This window comes from Aquarana catesbeiana, linkage group LG02 (assembly GCF_042186555.1).
Source record: "Aquarana catesbeiana isolate 2022-GZ linkage group LG02, ASM4218655v1, whole genome shotgun sequence".
NCBI classification, from domain to species: Eukaryota; Metazoa; Chordata; class Amphibia; order Anura; family Ranidae; genus Aquarana; species Aquarana catesbeiana.
Genome location: NC_133325.1, coordinates 522930743 through 522948316, shown reverse-complemented (window position 1 = coordinate 522948316; position 17574 = coordinate 522930743). Strand labels below are relative to the sequence as shown.

Below are 17574 nucleotides of genomic sequence, written 5' to 3'. Positions count from 1 at the left end.
TCTGGGGCAAAGACTAATGTTCTTAGGCTGCTTTCACACTGATCCGTTTTTCTTCTGAATAAGTATGACCACAAAATCCTGTGGAACTCTTCACACTGATCAGTCGCAGTTCCGCTGCATTTGAAAAAATCTTGCTTGCCACATTTTTGGTGCATGTTGGTGTGGTAAAAATAACGCACCTCCCCGTTAAATTGTATGGAAACCGTATGAAAAACACTGTTTTTGGGTGTTTTTTGAGTTGTGTCTTTTTTTTTACAGGTGCAAAGCACACTGGAAATGCTGCAAAAACTTGTTAAAAATGCATATTTGTTTTTGCTGCATTTTGCAATGAAGCACTGTGAATATAGCCTTAATGCTTAGTGTTATGTTAGTTTTAAAATCAAAGATACATTTTGAGTGGGTGATATCTTTTACATTAAAAAGTTACTCTTTAAATTGCTGAATACACTTGTTATTGTTCTTGGCTTGGGTAATTCATACAATTTAAAGCTGGCTGTGAGTTAAATTAGTTATGTTACTTGAGCCATTTTTACTATAGATATTTTTTTTAACTGTCACACATTTTTCCTAAACATTTTTTTTTCTTCTGACAAAATATTCTTCATTTATCAGGTTTCATTGTACAGTTTGAAGAGGACCGTTATCAGCCAGGCACATGGCATAACCTTGCTTCTGTTCCTGGTAATGTAAACTCTGCTTTGCTTCGTCTCTCACCGTATGTCAACTACCAATTTCGGGTACTGGCAATAAATGATCTTGGAAGCAGCATGCCCAGCCCAACTTCTGAAAGATATCAGACCAATGGGGCACGTGAGTAACTTTTCAAACTATTCAAACTATTCAAAAACAAATTGATTATATCCAGTGTTTCCTGATTTCCTGAAAATGCTTAAAACGGGAAAAAAAGTCATAGAAAAAAAACAGCAGTAAAGACATAGTAACTGCAAAGAGAAGCATACCAAATTGTGGAATATTGAGTCCAACACTTCTCAGGACTCCAATTTTTCTTATTTAAAGCAGTATTTAACCCAAAATCAAAAATCGATTATATTGCAGCTTACTAATCATTAGATTTGATGGCTGCATCAGGTTTCTTTACTTTGAATTTTTACCCTCTGTTTTCACCTGGGGATCTAGGCAGTAACACAGCTCCGGCATTAGTGAGAGACAGTTCTGGAGGAATAAGAACAGCCGGTACAGCAGACAGCAGCATCGTCATTCTAAGGGGGGGGTGTTAAATGTATCATCAGATTTAGATATACTAACAAAGCCAAACTCTAGCTCACACTTTATTATCTGTTACAGCAAACAGTCTTTTTACTTTTGGGATGAAGGTTTTGCATGAATAAATAAAAGCTGATCATTGTAAGCACCCCTGCCAGTGTTAAATGGTTTGTCTAATCCATGTAGACTGTTACATTCTACTGGAGAGCTGGAGCTTGTGAAAATCAACAGACTTGCTGGCTGGATCACCAGATGAAAATAGAAAAAAAGCCTAAGAGGCGGTTCACACCACATGCAGTCCAGTGCATTTTGATGCATTTTGCATCAGAAACACATGGATAGTAGGTTATATGGTTTCCAATGGAATAGTTCACACCATTGCAGTCACAGTGCCATCCAGTTCCAGAAAAAAAGTAGAACATGCTGCATTTTGTTCTGCACTGACCTGTGCTGGAACACGGTAAAACACATAAAACACACACTGGGATGGACCTAAATGCACCAAAAAATGCACCGGAACGCACATGTCCACATTTAGGGTCAGTTCACACCATAGAAATGCAGTCCGGATATGTTCCAGATGCTTTTCTGCATGCGCGTTTTTGATGCTTTCTGGGACATGTGTGTTCCAGTGCGTTTTTAGTGCATTTAGGTGCATTCTGGTGCATTTTTGATGCGTTTTACTGTGTTCCAGTACAGTTCAGTGCAAAAAAAATGCAGCATGTTCTACTTTTTTCCTGGAACGCACTGGAACTGACCGCACTGGTGGGAACTATGCTATTAAACACCATATAACCTACTATCCATGCGTTTTTTATGCAGAAAAAAAACACACTGGACTGCATGTGGTGTGAACTGCTTAAAGTAAAGTAAAAAAAAGAGGGGAAAACATGCACTGGAAATGATCAAAAACGCAATAGAACCACACCAAAACGGCATAAAAACGCTCATGCAGAAATGCATCCAGAGCACATCTGCACTGCGTTTCTATGGTGTGAACTTGCCCTAAAAAAGGAAACTAATACAGCAAAACATCTAATAATAGGTAAGTTACAAATATAATAAATGTTGACTTTTGGGTTTAACACCGATTTAACGTTCTAGCTTTTTCATTAAATTTATAAATAAATCCATGTATTAGCCAAAACATTTACATGCTTATATAAACATTAACTATATAGAAAAACAATATATACTTATTGTAATTTGTGTGGGTGTAGCACAACACTTCATTCCATGTTATGAAAATGTTGTATGCCTTATTGTCCAGCTAAAATACTAGGATTTATTTAGGATAAAACAAGTCCTAACCTTTGTGGGAAGGTAATGAAGCTAAGATAGTCAGGATTACTTTATCAGTGTTGTCAATATTACTACACCACTCCATATATTTTCTCATATGATCTTCATTACGATATGACCCCGATTTGCCATTTCAGCCCCAGAAGTTAACCCAAGCGATGTCCGTGGAGCAGGCACTCGGAAAGACAACATGGAGATAACATGGACAGTGAGTATACTTAGTGCAAGTTTTAAAAAACCATATACGTTGCTTTCGGGACCAAAAGTATTTAAATGTCATTAAGCCTTTGCTTGTTTGTTTAGCAAAGATTAACGCAAAGTGTACATATCTGCACGATAGCTAGATTTAGCTAATATTAATAATATATGGGCTGACAACTGGAGGCACATTTTTTGGACAGTTGTACCCTGTCCTGTCCTTTTCCCCAAGGTTTGATCAGCTGAGGTTTTGGTCCATCGTCAATCATGACACCAATGAAAAAAAAAAAAGGTCCGCTCGCGCTGAAGGCTCCCGCCGTCTGCCAGCTCAGCCGCCTCATAGTTCTTTGGGGCCACCCAGTAACGTCAATGCGTGATCCCGCCCCTTTGTGACATCATCGGCCAGGGGCAGTCGATGGTGTCACAAGGGGGCAGGGTCTTGCTCTTGATTAATATTATATTTTTTAACCATTATTAGGGTCATTTTACACAGGCGGTCTGCTCGGCGGACTCCGCTTTGCTCAGCGAGGGATCGCTCCGCTGATCCCTGCTGAGCAGGCGGATTCCAGGTCCGTCTGCGCTTATTGTGCAGAGCAGAGATGGACAGCGACATCCGATGCTCCATAGGAGTGAATGGAGGGTACGATCAGGTCCGCCTGCAAAAACTGACAGGTGGACCTGATCGGACTGCCCGTGTGAAAGGACCCTTTGTGTTCTGCTTTTATCTTTTACTACTATTTAATTATATTTATTTATTTCCTTTTTACATTCATATTTTTATACATTACTTTTACATACTCCAGTGTTTACTAAACAAGTTACATTACATTGTAATTATTGACTCATTGTTACAGTGCGGTTGATTTACTAAAATTGGAGAGTGCAAAATCTGGTTGAGCTCTGCATAGAAACTAGCTTCCAGGTTTTAGCCCAGGTCCACACTGAGCTGCGGGAATGAAGCCGTGCGAGTTCAGCTGAACTCACACAATTTCACTCCCGCATGTTAGTCCCGATTTTGGCTGCGATTTTACAGACATCTGTGCAGGTTTCTGCACAGATGTTAATGGAAATCGCACCCCAAAATCACAAAAAGTAGTACAGAAGCTACTGTTTGAAATCGGTGCGGCATCGCACCGTTTAGGATGGTGCCATTGCCGCCGCCTATTTGACATGTGATTTGAAATGTCAAATCGCATTTCAAATCACACCAATGTGAACCAGGGCTTATTGTCAAAGCCTAATTGAACAAGCTGAAGTTAGATGCTGATTGGCTACCATGCACAGCTGCACCAGATTTTTCACTCTCCAGTTTTAGTAAATCAACCCTATTGCGATTTATTACATTTGTTTTGAAGTTTAGAATCATCTTTAATCCTTTTCCATCATCTGAGCTTGCTTTAGGCACTACAGACATTTTAATCATCCCTACATTATCGTTTTATATATGTATTTTACTTGTTTAGACTCTGCCCTCTGAGGAAATGACAAGTCATTGAGGTTACCTATCAACAAATAAATATTTCTTCCTTACCACAAGATTGGTTGGGATTTTTTTCCTACACGATCCACCACATCTTTACATACCTTACCATGGACACTTTTGTGACACTAGACACTTTCAGGATTTTTCTCACCATGCTGAAAACTTCTCCTGGACCTCACAGACTGCATTCTGTGTATAATATAATATAATGGGAGACAGTTGGTTTACCTCTGTTGTTACTAATATTTTATCTACAGTTAATGCAAGTGTATTCTTTATTTTTATACCTAAAAAGGTGAAGCAACAGTTTAGATTTTTTTTTTTTTTTATATCCATAAGTTTTTGTCATTAATATTTTGCAAGTCTTTAACAAGCACATACAATTTGCATTAAACAGCACTTACCGATGTCAGTTTCTGATACACGTAGAGTCTCATAAATGTTATCACCAATCTTCTATCACCACTTCTTCTTCTGCTTTCTTTCGAAAATTGAAGTAACTTGTTAAATGTTGATTCAGTTATCTCGCCAGCCTGGGGCAATCCTGTTTATAACTGCATTTCACTAACATCTGACAACACTCTTTATAACTGGATTTAATATACCACAAATAAATAGATTTATCAAGGGTTTTATCATTTTCTTCTGCTTACCTCAGTTGTAATTCTTCTTTTTTCAATATTTAATGCTACAATACAAATTAGAAAGAGCAAATCACTGCTGTGCTTCATTTTCATCTTAAAATCATGTGTACAACTTTTTCTTATATTCAGCCACCAAAGGTCACCTCTCTTAAATATGTATTAGGCTTTATATTATAACAACCACTTGACAGGTAGTTATAAGTGTATATCCACTCAAAACCTTTTTCTTAGTTATTGATAACGCTAGAAAGAGTTAGAACCCCTCTCAGATTAGAAACTCTGTCAAGAGCCTTAAATAATGAAGAAACTCCTGCGCTGTCAGAAATACCTATGCTAAGGGGCACTGCTGCAACACCTAAATGGCTGATCCAAACAGACAAAAGTGGTATGAATAAAGTGAGTGGTGATTGGGCTGTGATAAAAAGGGGAAGGGGGGAAGAGGAAGGGGAAGGGGCTAACTCAAATGTATAGAGTGGTGAATGAAAAATGAAAAAATTAAACAAAAGGTATAATGAACATGAGGGCTAGTATCATACTAGCACATAAAAAATATTGTAAATACTGAAACAACAGAAAAGAAATTCTCAGTGCAAAGGGGCTAGTATCATACTAGCACATATGTGGTAACTCAGCAAATACTTATTAAAAGAAAAATCTCAGTGCAGAAGGGCTAGTATCATACTACCACATATGTGGTAACTCAGCAAATTCTTATTAGTGACTCCAAGTAAATAAATAAATGGTGAACAGTCCCACCACCTTGTAGTACAAAGTGCTCAAACAATGAGTCATCAGTTCCAAAAAAGGCAAAATGAAAAAATTATACAAAATATAAAAGTATAATGAAATGTAATAAAGTGCAGTCTCATGGACACTAAATCCGAATAAACTGAAGAAACAAAATTGCCTAAAACATCTAAAAAGCTATAAAATGAGTGACAAATACAATGTGGGTACAAAAAAAAAAATAAAATTGAACCAAATAAAAATATATAAATCAAAAAAAATCCATGTGCATGAGGGCTAGTATCATACTAGCACATAGAAAATATTGTAAATACTGAAACAAAAAAAAACCTCAGTGCAAAAGGGCTAGTATCATACTAGCACATATGTGATAACTCAAATTCTTATTAGTGACTCCAAGTAAATAAATAAATGGTGAACAGTCCCACCACCTTGTAGTACAAAGTGCTCAAACAATGAGTCATCAGTTTCAAAAAGGCAAGTCCACAAGCCACAGGAAAGGGTAAAAAAGTCTTCAGTGGGGACACCTCTGTGCTCGCAAGCAGCTCACCTTACTGCTGCAAGACAACAGCTTGTAATCCAGTAACAAATCACCAGCAGGCAAGGATCCCATCCAGTAGTTCAGGCGATTCGGGTGGTGGGTGTGCAGGATGGTATATAAAAAACATAAGCAGACAGTATATAGTATAACTCCATGGCGGCCAGAGTGGAAAAAGGGACAGGACACTCACTTTTTGTAAAATGAGTGTGGGCGTCAATCTAATGAACGCCGAGTTTGTATACCTCAAAAGGGTGTCTTCAGACCGTCCCCATTTCCTCAATGCTCGTCACAATGGGATAAATATATGTGGAGAGTTGGAAGAGAGTGCACATAGCGTGATCCCATATATAAATCAGTTTATTCGGTTAAAAACAACATGGTACACTTACATTTAGCAGAAGGCTATAGTAAAAAACATCCACGAGCGCCGAGCTCGTATCCTATCGTCAGTCTGTGACAGTTCCCTTGCTCCAATCCTGACGCGTATCGTCACGTCACGTGACTTCATCATCCTCATGAAATTTAGTTGTTGATCCCGCCAAAACAAGATTTTTTCACTAGCTACACAAACTTCTCCCTACAAAACTACACATTCGAGACACTACCTGAACACTTACAAACATTTTAGGAACAGTTCCACTGAAAAGTATGTAATCCCGCCAAAACCAGGATTTCTTCACTAGAAAACCAAAATCTTTCTCCACAAAGACTGACTGCATATGTGAGAATGCACACTTAACCAGACACACACTTTAAGCTAACTACTAGGACCCTTGGCCAACCAAACAACACATTCAAAAATGTTAAAGAAACACAAAATAGCACTTAAAACATACACTCTTTTCTCACCCTGAAAGGTCACCACGCACAGGACCAGGACAATGTTGCTTGCATGCTTGATCTTTTCATTTCAAAACAAAAGAACTCCTCCATGCTATTGTCTACAATCCTGCAAGACATGTCCCAACAATGCATGGCCACCCTTCCTCCATGTGGGTTACTTGAATATGCAGCAGTCATATTCAAACCAAGCTTTCAAAACTATTTCAATACAAACCATCTGTGTCTTGAGTCAGTTGAACAATCTACACGACCCATACATAGGTAATAATCACAATTCATATATTTCTATTTCTCATATACTTATTACACAACATACAGTTACTTACACATAACAAACATACAATAAAATTCCAGCATTATACCAAAAGGTGAAAAATTTGTTCTTATGCAAAGCAGAACCTCCCTAACACATCACACAGCCTAATGATCCGATTGTGAAGGAGGTTCTGTTCACTCCTACCTAGCTCACCATCTTAACTGTCGTGGATATTCCACTATACTCTTGTGCTAACACGCGCCCTTTCACCATAATGATATAATACATCCTTAAATAACTCATGTCTCCCCCTTTCCCCAGTAAGCAGACATTACCACATTCTTACGTCCTCATCTCAGCACGACTGCCCATCCTGGGCAGCGGCTCTTGCTTTTATTCACACACAAACAGGAAGCCACAAACTGGAAGCCCTGCCTCCAACAGCCAATCGCCTGCTACACAGGATGTGAATGTCAAAACAGGATATGACCAAATAAAGATGTAACAACACAGGATGTGAATGTCAACACAGGAAAAATGAATTTATACAACCAATACAACAATGACTAGGGGAGTCTTATGGGCGTGTCTGGGCAGGGGCAGCGTGTACAATCTCCAGCCCCCTCTCTCTGTATCACAGGAAGCGTAAGATCATGAACACTTCTCCCGACCACAACGATTCAAAGAATCCCGTTCTTATCGTTTGTTCGTGAATCCTTATTCTGCGTTGTTCAGAGAACAAAGCATACCCGGACTATACTACTGTCTCTGTGGACTAGAGATTATCTGCAGGTGTATGCTTATGGCACCACAAATATGTTGATCAGGCATACAGGGGTGACACTAGTGCACATCCGCTAAACCGATAATGTCTTTGCAGAGCGAACACATCCCCCCCAGACTATTGTTCTGTGCATCGCACAGGGATCCTTTGCTGGGGGACATGTCCCCACTCCGCAAATACTTCTCTACATCCCCAAGGAGCTTTCAACTATCAAACGGATCTCAACCAGCGTCAGTCTGCCCCAGTCAGCTCTTTAGAGCGGGTTGTGGGAGTACTAACACTGGGAGACCCTTATGACAATACATATTAAAATACATCTTCATAAAATTTCCTCAACACTGTGCTGCTGATATTTTATCAGACAGCAACACAGACAGAAGAAGAAAATTATTTAGTACATTAGGGATCCCCTAGTATAACCCCTGTTAGATATTTATTTCTGTTTGGATCACTGTTGCAGATACTCTGAATCCCTAAACTGGAACACTGATGTATTTCTTACTATTCTGTGTTTGTGAATATTCAGGAATATTCTACAGCATTTCCATATAAGAAACATTTTGCCTATGAGCAAAGAACATTATGGTTTTGATACCCTGTATCCCTCCCTGACAGTTTTCCCGAGTGTGTTTCGGGGTTAAATTTCAGCACCATTAGCGGTAACCCTGAGCCACACTCAGGATTATGTTGCAGGATCCTGGTGCAGTGTTACTTACCTTGTCCTCAGGATCCTGCGATGTCCCCCCCTGTGTCTGTGAGCTCTGTCCCCTCTGAAGCCTCTCTGTGCCAGACTCCGTTCCCTGCGAGCGTCGCAATGCACGGGGGCGGAGCCTGGTGGCAAATTAAAAAAATATATATAAATCATAACACATAGAGTACTGTAATCTTACAGATTACAGTACTGTATGAAATTATTTCACATTCCTTTTGTCCCCAATGCTTTGTCCAATGCCCTGCATGCAGTTTTATATTATATATACTGTTCTTTCTTCCTGGAAACTGGAGATTGTCCATAGCAACCAAAAAGTTTCCCTTTACGTCAAAAGTGGCTTTAGACCAGCTAGAAAACAGCGATAGTAAATTAGAACACTTGCAGAATTGAGCGATAGTGAATTGTGGGGAAATTTATTTTATTATTATTATATTATTATTTTTTTTAATTATTTGAATGTATTTATTATATTATAATTTACGTTTTTGTGTTTCAAACTGCATTATACCCGGGATATCTACTAGACTCTTGGTGGACAGATTTAAGTGTGTTATTTTTAAGAATTACAGGCCTACAATATAAAACGCCAAATTTCCATGCAAAATAATTGTACCGCTTTCAGCACCTAAAATCCGAAATAATCATACCACCAGGGAGTTTAATGATAAGAGAGTAAGAGTTCAATTTAACGTAGGTAGTAAGACAAGCTCAATTATTTTTACATGGACACTACATTTATATTTGTGTATTATTTTTCTTTACGTTCAACAGCCACTGAACTCCACACAGGCATATGGGCCAAACTTGCGATACAATGTGAAATGGCGACAACGTCAATCAGGAGAAGCCTGGAATAATGTCACTGTTTGGAATAACAGGCATGTTGTCTGGAACACCCCAGTGTACACACCTTATGAGATAAGAGTACAGGCAGAAAATGAGTATGGCAGAGCTCCAGATCCGAACACTGTCATTGGATACTCAGGAGAAGACTGTAAGTACTAGAAGACACAGTAACATAAAAAGACAGTTTTAATCACTCTGATATAATGTACTCCTTATGTTGCTGTATAATTGCCTGCAAAGCAGGAGGGCTATGTAGATATCAAGAAGTCAAATTCAGTATGCTTTCGGGTACTTCTGCTTTGCTTTGCAAGGCAAATGAGTTGCATTAATTTGCCTTGCAGTTTCTGAGAGAGTTTATTGAAGCTGCTCTTAACCTGCATTGAGCTGCTTCTGCACTGCATTAAGCTGTTTTGTGTTGCTTTTCTATTCACATTGACTTCTGTGGGGAAGGAGATCAGCTCAGACACCAAAAAAGTCCATATACCTTACCCCTTATAGGGTTTTTAATTAATGGTACAGCTTGGAGATAAACGTATGAATATTTGCGTTAAAGCTGAACCCTAGTCAGATATAAAGAACCCCAATTAATACAGTCATTAACAGGTAATTAAATGTATTTTAAATGAACTAGTGCTGTGTTTTATAAATGAACCTCCAGTAATTAACTCATCCAAATACTGCTGATGTTTCATTGACAATTCAGAATGATAAGGCTATGCTTTGGCCAAGTGTTCTTGACCAAACTGCTGCAGTGGTGATTTAGGATTTTGCTGTGCTTCCTGTGAGGGAAGTATCATAGGACAGGTGGCACAGAATCTGTATTCAGTTTTGTGTTTAGAGGCTTGCCTGTAGTTTTGCTTTGTTGTCGAGTCCTTTTCCACCATCATTTCTATTTGACTGGTTAGCTGTTAAAGCAAATCTGTTACGTGCAAGAACAGAACATGATGTTATACAGGAGATTGTAAAAAAATAACTTTCATATAACTTTGAAATCTATGCTCCGATTATGAAGTGCATATAATAGCAGTTGCAGCTTCTTTTGGTTATCCTCAACACTGCTCTATCTGGATTTTTTTTTTAGTACATTGTGTTATTGTCTTTATAATTGGTTTTATTTGTGAGTTTCCTCCAAAAGCATTAGCTGCACCTAAAGCAGAGCTCCACCCAAAAAGGGAAGCTCCGCTTTTCTGCCTGCCCCCCCCCACGGTGCCATATTTGGTGCCTTGTGGGGGGCGAACTCAGACGGAAATTCAGCCTTCGCCGTAGCTGGCCCATTGGGAAAGCGCAAGTGGCGCCAGCACCCAAGAGCCGATTCAAGAATCGGCTTGGATGAGGACACCTTGGGATCTCTGGACAGGTAAGTGGGGGGGGGGGGCTGGGGCTCCTCTAAAGTGTAACTAGAGACAACACCTGGTTTAGTTTTGGATAGATTGGAGAGGGATTACAAAACCTTTCAGCTTTTATCACTGTCTGTGCCCCCATTTTGTCCTGTTTACTGTTTTTATCAGAAGTAAAAATAAAATAAAATCAAACATTTTGGACACCAAAACAGTAATAGAGGCGAAGTCTAACAGGGGTTATAACTCTCCCTTACTCTATTCAAAATGAAAAAAATAAAGTTCCTTTAGTTAAACTTTAAAGTGGTTGTTACACCGCTTTTACCTAAAGGTGAGCCTATAATAAGGCTTACCTGTAGGTACTGAAAATATCTCCTAAACCTGAGATATTTACCATATACGCTTGCGCCGACGTCATCAGCGCATGCGCACTGAAGAAAGGGCACATTTCTAAGGGGCTCGTGCCGTGACTGGCTTCCACGCGCATGCGCAGGTGTGACGTCACGCGACTCTGGCCAGTTACAGAGCCGGAGTCCACAGATGCATACTAGCCCATTATGCTTTTGCTGTGCAGGGGGAAAAAGAGGAAGTAAAACCCGTCAGGGTTTACTTCCTCTTTAATCGTCTTTTTTTTTTTAAAGGGGGTTTTACAGTAAATATTGGGGGTTCCAATAGTAACGGTGGCGGAAAATGCCTACACAATGGTTTTTGGCATGCCCACTTGTAGTCTCCACCATGGGATGTGTGTGCAGGTGCACAATTGTGAGACTACTGTCACCTTAGGGTTAATTTTTCCTAAAGCTGGAGAGTTCAAAATTTAGCGCAGCTCTGCATAGAAACCAATCAGCTTCCATTTTTTTTTTTTGTCAAAGCTTAATTGAGCAAGCTGAAGTTAGAAGCTGATAGTAGTGCTACCATGCACTAGATTTTGCACTCTCCAGTTTTAGTAAATCAAGCCCCTTGCAAAAGTAAGTGCCTAAAACAGCACCTTCAAGACAGGATCATCAGGTAATAGTTTAATAAAAGCGTAAGACATAAAACACCATAAAACAACTTTTGAAATTATATAAACACATTTGGGTATTTTGTTTAGGTTAAATTTAAATGTAAGGTCATGTTTAAGGGATACAACGAGGTTAGGAATAAGTATGTGTTTATTGCCTTTTTTAGGTGTGATAACTTAACTTTCCAGTGGCAATAAGTGTAAAATATATGTGGCAAAGGGTATTTGTGCCAAAGTTTACACTGAATTCTTCTGCTCCAAAATCACCCAAATCCATTTTGAGAAGTCAAAAAGTATAGGAAAAAAACTCTATGAAGCCAGATATTTAAAGCAACCAGACTAGAGCTAAAGGGTAATTAGAGGCTTTAATAAAGATGGCTGTGAAATGCCTGTTAAATATTTGCTGAATGTAAGAAATGTCATTGTAGTTTGAGTGCATTTAGAGACCATTCACACTTTTGCAGTACATGCGTTACACTAATTGGTGCAGTGTGGTGTCATTCATTCTTATCACCCACACACACCTTGCTGACAGATTAGCATGCATTGTAGTGTAGTGCACACCTTGTTGGGTGCATTGGTGCATTAGAAAGGCCATTCAAATAAATGCAATGCACATTAAAGTGGATGTAAACCCGAATTTTTTTTTTTAGATATATATCATAATGTAGAGTATAAGATTTCCTATCATTTGAGCCCAGTCTTGCCACACAGAGTTAATCCATCTCTGAGCAATCCTCTTTTACTGTTCAGTGAGACAATTCTTGACAAACTGAGAAAAACTTTGTCAAATCCTCCCCCTTGCTGTGAGTGACAGGCAATTTACATCTCGTGCACTAGCCTAAGACACAGGCATTATTTTTTAATTCCCTCCCCCACTCCTTTCTTCAACAGCTCTGCAAGGATTGGCTGTTCCACACCTCAGCATGATTTGGAATGCTGAAGTCATGTGGTTACTTTCCTGTCTTTTCACTGGATGTTAGTGATCATAGCAGAAGTCCACTGTTAGAAATACACAGGGGAGTGTAGAGGAGGGCGGGGAGTCTACTGACATCTTCATCATCATATTTTCCTGTCTTTTCACTGGATGTTAGAGATCATAGCAGAAGTTCAGTGTAAGAAATACACGGGAGAAAATGCATATTGACAAGGGGAGTGTAGAGGTGGGCGGGGAGTCTACTGACATCACGACTCCACCCACCGAGCTCCAGACAACAGACCCACCCACAGAAACTGCAATTTTTTTCGGGTCTCATAACAGACAGAGGGGAGACTTTTGACAGGTAAAAATACATGCAGGAGGTATGTATATCCTTATAGATAACCCCTATGGCAGTAGTTTAGAAAGGATGACATTAGGTTTACATCCACTTTAATGTACCATAACAAGCATTAATAGTGTGAATGGGCCCTAAGTGCAGTAACTGAGATCGAAATTTCCTGCCACCAAAACTTTATAGAATTACATCTTAAAGTGGTTGTAACCCTAAAAAAATATATATCCTGATCCTTTACAGCAGGATACATGGCATAGTGCTTGTGCTGTGTCATTTGTCCCTCTCTATGTTCTAAAAAAAACCTGGTTGATCTTGCCAGTTCTTATGTCCCCCTGTCTATGCTGATCATGGTAATCATGGCTGCTGATCCCTGATTACCGTGGTCAGGTTACATGCCTTCGTCCCACTGCTCTCCTCTCCCCCCCCCCCTCTGCTTGTCAGCTCAGGAGTCTGTGTTAGCCATCTCCTCCCCACCCCTCTATCTGCTATAGCTGTTTAAAATTACTAGTGAAAACTCATGTAATTCTCTTTCTTACATGGAGATCTAATGTGCAGTATCTGTGTTTTTTTTTTAAATGATTCTGCGAAATATCTTATTTACAGCGCTGTAGGGCACTCACGTGACTTCCTGCCACTCTCCTGCTCTCTGCCAGCTGACGTGGGGAAACACAGCTCCTCCCACTGTAGTACTCGGATCAAGGAGGGAGAGCGGCAGGAGGTCATGTGAGCACCTCGTGGCACTGTAAATAAGGTATTTTGCGGAATAATTTTTAAAAAACACAGATACTGCACATTGTATCTCCATGTAAGAAAGGGAATTGCGTGATTTTTCATAAGTGACGTAACAACCACTTTAAATGTATTTTTTAAATACCAATCTTTATAAATAAAGTTATTAATAAGTAATGAAGAGTACTGAGGGTGCCTTAAAAATAATCAGAACATAAATAGCCAACACCCCATTTCAATTTACAGTGAATCAAGCTGGAGAGAAAAAAGTTTGAGAGGACTCTAAGTGATCCTGTTACATCAGGTTTTGTCTGTAAGCATTACATTGTTAATATCTGTTTATAGATAATACTCCATATCTTGGTATAGCATCATACGTTTTAGTAAAAAGGTACCTGCATTTGGAGGAGCAGGAAGAGTACAGCAAACGCCTGAGGAAAATTTTCTATAGGACTGGAGCTATTTTATAGTTAGCTTTGTTTAAAGCTTTTCTTTGCCCTCAGATCCTAAGGCTGCACCCTCTGACATTAAATTAAGGGTCATGAACAGCACTGCCATCTCCCTTCAGTGGAGTCGTGTGACCCCTGCTTCTATCCAAGGAAGCCTTGTGGAATACAGAGTGAGCAGAACCTCCATGTACTACTTATAACACTCCACTGATATCTAAATAACACAAATATGGAAAAAAACAACCTTATTAATTTTAAACAGTGTGATCCAATTACCAGCTAACCAATGTTGAATTGATAAATAATCTATAAGACAATAATGTATTTGCTCTTAAACCATGTGAGCCATGTCTAACCACTGTGCAGTGCCAAGGATATGACTGTTGTGTATTCAAAATCCAGAATGGTGCTAACCAGTGAACCCTTGACTGTCCTATTTCCCTGAGAACCCAATCAACTTCCCACTAATATTAAAATGTTAGCTCTTAAATTATTGAGTTATGTATCTTGAAGGCCTATTACTGGAGGGAGAGTAGTTTGCTGAGGGGACACTGGGTCTCTCGAAAGAAGTTACAGCAAAGTTTTATCGGAGATCGCGTGCGGGGGATTGTGTCATTCCTGATACCTTACAGCAACTACAAATTATACATGGTAGCAGTGAATGGGCGAGGGGATGGCCCGAAGAGTGATATTAAGGAGTTTACTACACCAGAGGGCGGTAAGTTTTTCCAGATAATATGTAGAATTACATTTTAAGATTACACATGGGAACCTTTATTTGTTATCTAATGCTGATAAATGTAAGAGTTTCTTTTCTTTTTACAGATATGTGCAGAAGGTTAATTATGGTTTTATTTTAAAAAGAATATTGCATTCCAAAACAAAAGCGTTATATACTGTATATATACAGTTGTGTTTATAAGTTTACATACCCGCGCAGAATTTATGATTTCTTGGCCATTTTTCAGAGAATATGAGTGATAGCACAAAAACTTTTCTTTCACTCGTGGTTAGTGTTTGGCTGAAGCCATTTATTATCAATCAACTGTGTTTACTCTTTTTAAATCATAATGGCAACAGAAACTACCCAAATGACCCTGATCAAATGTTAACATACCCCAGTTCTTAATACCGTGTATTGCCCCCTTTAACATCAATGACAGCTTGCAGTCTTTTGTGCTATTTGTGGATGAGGCTCTTTATCTTCTCAGATTTTAAAGCTGCCCATTCATCTTGGCAAAAAGCCTACAGTTCCTGTAAATTCTTGGGCTGTCTTGCATGAACTGCACGTTTAAGATCTCCCCAGAGTGGCTCAATGATATTGAGGGCAGAAGACTGAGATGGCCACTTCATAAACTTCACTTTATTCTGCTGTAGCCAATCACAGGTCGACTTTGCTTTGTGTTTTGGATCATTGTCATGTTGGAATGTCCAAGTACGTCCCTTGCGCAGCTTCCTGGCTGATGAATGAAAATGTTCCTCCAGTATTTTTTGATAACATACTGCATTCATCTTGCCAACAATTTTGAACAAATTTCCTGTGCCTTTGTAGCTCACACATCCCCAGAACATCAGCGATCTACCTCCATACCTTCATCATAGGCCTTGTTGACTCCTCCCCAAATGTAGCATTTATGGTTGTGACCAAAAAGCTCAATTTTGGTCTCGTCACTCCAAATAACTTTGTGCCAGAAGGTTTGAGGCTTCTCTCTGTGCTGTTTGGCATATTGTAAGTCAGATACTTTGTGACATTTGCGTAGTAATGGCTTTCTTCTGGCGGCTCGACCATGTAGCCCATCTTTCTTCAAGTGCCTCCTTATTGTGCATCTTGAAACAGCAACACCACATGTTTTTAGAGAGTCCTGTATTTTACATGAAGTTATTTGTGGGTTTTTCTTTGCATCCCGAACAATTTTCCTGGCTGTTGTGGCTGAAATTTTAGTTGGTCTAACTGACTGTGTTTTGGTTTCAACAGAACCCCTCATTTTCCACTTCTTGATTAGAGTTTGAACACTGCTGATTGGCATTCTCAATTCCTTGGATATCTTTTTATATCCCTTTCCTGTTTTATACAATTCAACTACCTTTTCATGCAGATCCTTTTGACAATTCTTTTGCTTTCCCCATGACTCAGAATCCAGAAACATCAGCGCAGCACTGGATGAAAGATGCAAGGGCCTGTCAGGAGTCCAGAAACACATTGACCTTTTATACACACACACTAATTACAGGCAAACAGATCACAGGTGAGGATGGTTGCCTTTAATAGCCATTCAAACCCCTTTGTGTCAACTTGTGTGCATGTTATCTGGCCAAAATCACCAGGGTATGTAAACTTTTGATCAAGGTCATTTGGGTAGTTTCTGTTGCCATTATGATTTAAACAGAGTAAACACAGTTGATTGATAATAAATGGCTTCACCCGAACACTAACCATGAGAGAAAGAAATATTTTTGTGTTATCATTCATATTCTCTGAAAAATGGCCAAGAAATCATATTCAAATTCTGCCAGGGTATGTAAACTTATGAGCACAACTATATATATATATATATATATATATATATATATATATATATGTGTATATATATATATATATATATATATATGTGTGTGTGTGTGTGTGTGTATATATATATATACATATATATATGTATATATATACACAATGCCTTGCAAAAGTAGTCACCCCCTTGGCTTTTTACCTATTTTGTTACATTACAGCCTTTAGTTCAGTGTCTTTTTAATCTGAATTATATGTGATGGATCCGAACACAATAGTCTAAGTTGGTGAAATACAATTAGAAAAATATATACATAAAACTATTTTTCAGAAATAAAAAACTGATAATTGGCATGTGCGTATGTATTTACCCCCTTTGTTATGAAGCCCATAAAAAGCTCTGGTGCAAACAATTACCTTCAGAAGTCACATAATTAGTGAAATGATGTCCACCTGTGTCACATGATCTGTCATTACATATACACACCTTTTTGAAAAGCCCCAGAGGCTGCAACACCTAAGCAAGTGGCACCACTAACCAAACACTGCCATGAAGACCAAGGAACTCTCCAAACAAGTAAGGGACAATGTTGTTGAGAAGTACAAGTCAGGGTTAGGTTATAAATAAATATCCAAATCTTTGATGATCCCTAGGAGCACCATCAAATCTATCATAACCAAATGGAAAGAACATGG

The 17574-nt window shown here is 39.0% G+C and overlaps 1 protein-coding gene across 1 annotated transcript in view; it reads left to right on the top strand.

Annotated features, from left to right (window-relative positions):
• The window catches only part of NFASC (neurofascin), a gene marked incomplete in the record, with an annotated part of 207251 nt that overhangs the window by 162472 nt on the left and 27205 nt on the right, over positions 1–17574 (top strand). Inside the window, 5 exon segments of the mRNA XM_073615822.1 lie at positions 613–810; positions 2664–2734; positions 9506–9728; positions 14430–14545; positions 14889–15093. Of these exon segments, the coding sequence (XP_073471923.1) occupies positions 613–810; positions 2664–2734; positions 9506–9728; positions 14430–14545; positions 14889–15093 (813 nt within the window).